Source organism: Linderina pennispora, assembly GCF_002104995.1.
Source record: "Linderina pennispora strain ATCC 12442 chromosome Unknown DL89scaffold_148, whole genome shotgun sequence".
Lineage (NCBI taxonomy): Eukaryota > Fungi > Kickxellomycota > Kickxellomycetes > Kickxellales > Kickxellaceae > Linderina > Linderina pennispora.
Window position 1 is genome coordinate 1 of NW_024468396.1, and position 1,124 is coordinate 1,124.

The 1,124-nt window shown below is 61.3% G+C and overlaps 1 protein-coding gene across 1 annotated transcript; it reads left to right on the forward strand.

Annotated features, from left to right (window-relative positions):
* Positions 1–54: 54 nt before the first annotated feature.
* DL89DRAFT_297995 (uncharacterized protein) lies at positions 55–458 on the forward strand (the record flags this gene model as incomplete). The annotated part of the gene is made up of 2 exons (XM_040890771.1): positions 55–264; positions 306–458. The coding sequence occupies 2 exons, from the start codon at positions 55–57 to the stop codon at positions 456–458; spliced, it is 363 nt and encodes a 120-aa protein (XP_040739081.1).
* Between the last annotated feature and the right edge of the window lie 666 nt (positions 459–1,124).

A 1,124-nucleotide genomic window follows, 5' to 3' on the forward strand; every position in this document is an offset into this window, starting at 1 on the left:
GTCTACACCCAGCTGGCCGTGCAGTTTGCTGACCTGCATGACCGCGCTGGCCGCATGGTTGCCAAGGGTGTGGTCCGCAAGGAGCTGCAGTGGAAGCATGCGCGTACCTTCTTCTACTTCCGCCTCAAGCGCAGGCTCGCCGAGGAGTACCTGCTCCGCGATATGGCCAAAACGAGCCCCGACATGGATCGCGAGGAGCAGAAGGCCATCTTGCAGGCCTGGTTTGAGCAGAGCAACTCGGAGGCCTACGACGACGACCGCGCTGTTGCTGCCTGGTATGAGACCGCCGGGATCTGGTCGCGCAGCTGATGCGTGCCTGGAAAGCCCAGGTCGAGGCCGCCAATGTCGCCGCCAATGTCGCCGGAGCCACCGACGATGCCCTGCTGGCCGCCCTGCAGCAGCTGTCGCCGGAGCGCCGCAAGCAGCTCCTGCCAAGCTCTCCCAGTGAAAAAAACTAACTCTAGTATAGATCGATTAAAACATCCTTTTCCTAACATCTACTTGCTATTGCTAAATGGCTTCAGCATCTCGATGGCCTTTTGCAGGTTGCTGATTGCATTGTCCACGTCATCGTACTCGAGTGCGCTGATCGCCCACCGAGCCATCTTTTGTGCATTCTTGGTCACCGCAGGGTCCACCAGAAGCTCTCCGTCTGCAGCTGGCAGATTCGCCGCTGGCACCGGCACAAACGTTGCGCTGCCGGCCATTGGCGCTATTGGTGCTGAGGTTGCTGGTGCTTGCTCACATGCGGCTGCAATGGCACGCTTGGCAGCGAGTCGAACTGGCTGTTCTGCACGACCGACGTGGGCTGCTGTGGAGTGGTGGGCTGGGCTGGCGGCATTGGCTGGGCTGGCGGCATCGACTGCGCTGGTGCTGAGACCGCCGGGGTGATGGCCACGCAAATATATCGCTGGCGGTCACATTGGCTGCGGCGAGCCCGCATCCGACTGCTGCTGCTGCTGCTGCTGCTGCTGCTGCTGCTCTCCAGGCGCCTGTGTCGGCTGCCTCCCCTCCCGCAGCGCCTTGACAATATCCGCCGCTTCCATTTGGCATACCTGACCTTCTCCTGCACATCCTCCGGCAGCTCCCCGAACCCTGCCAGTACTTGCAAAAACTGCGATGCA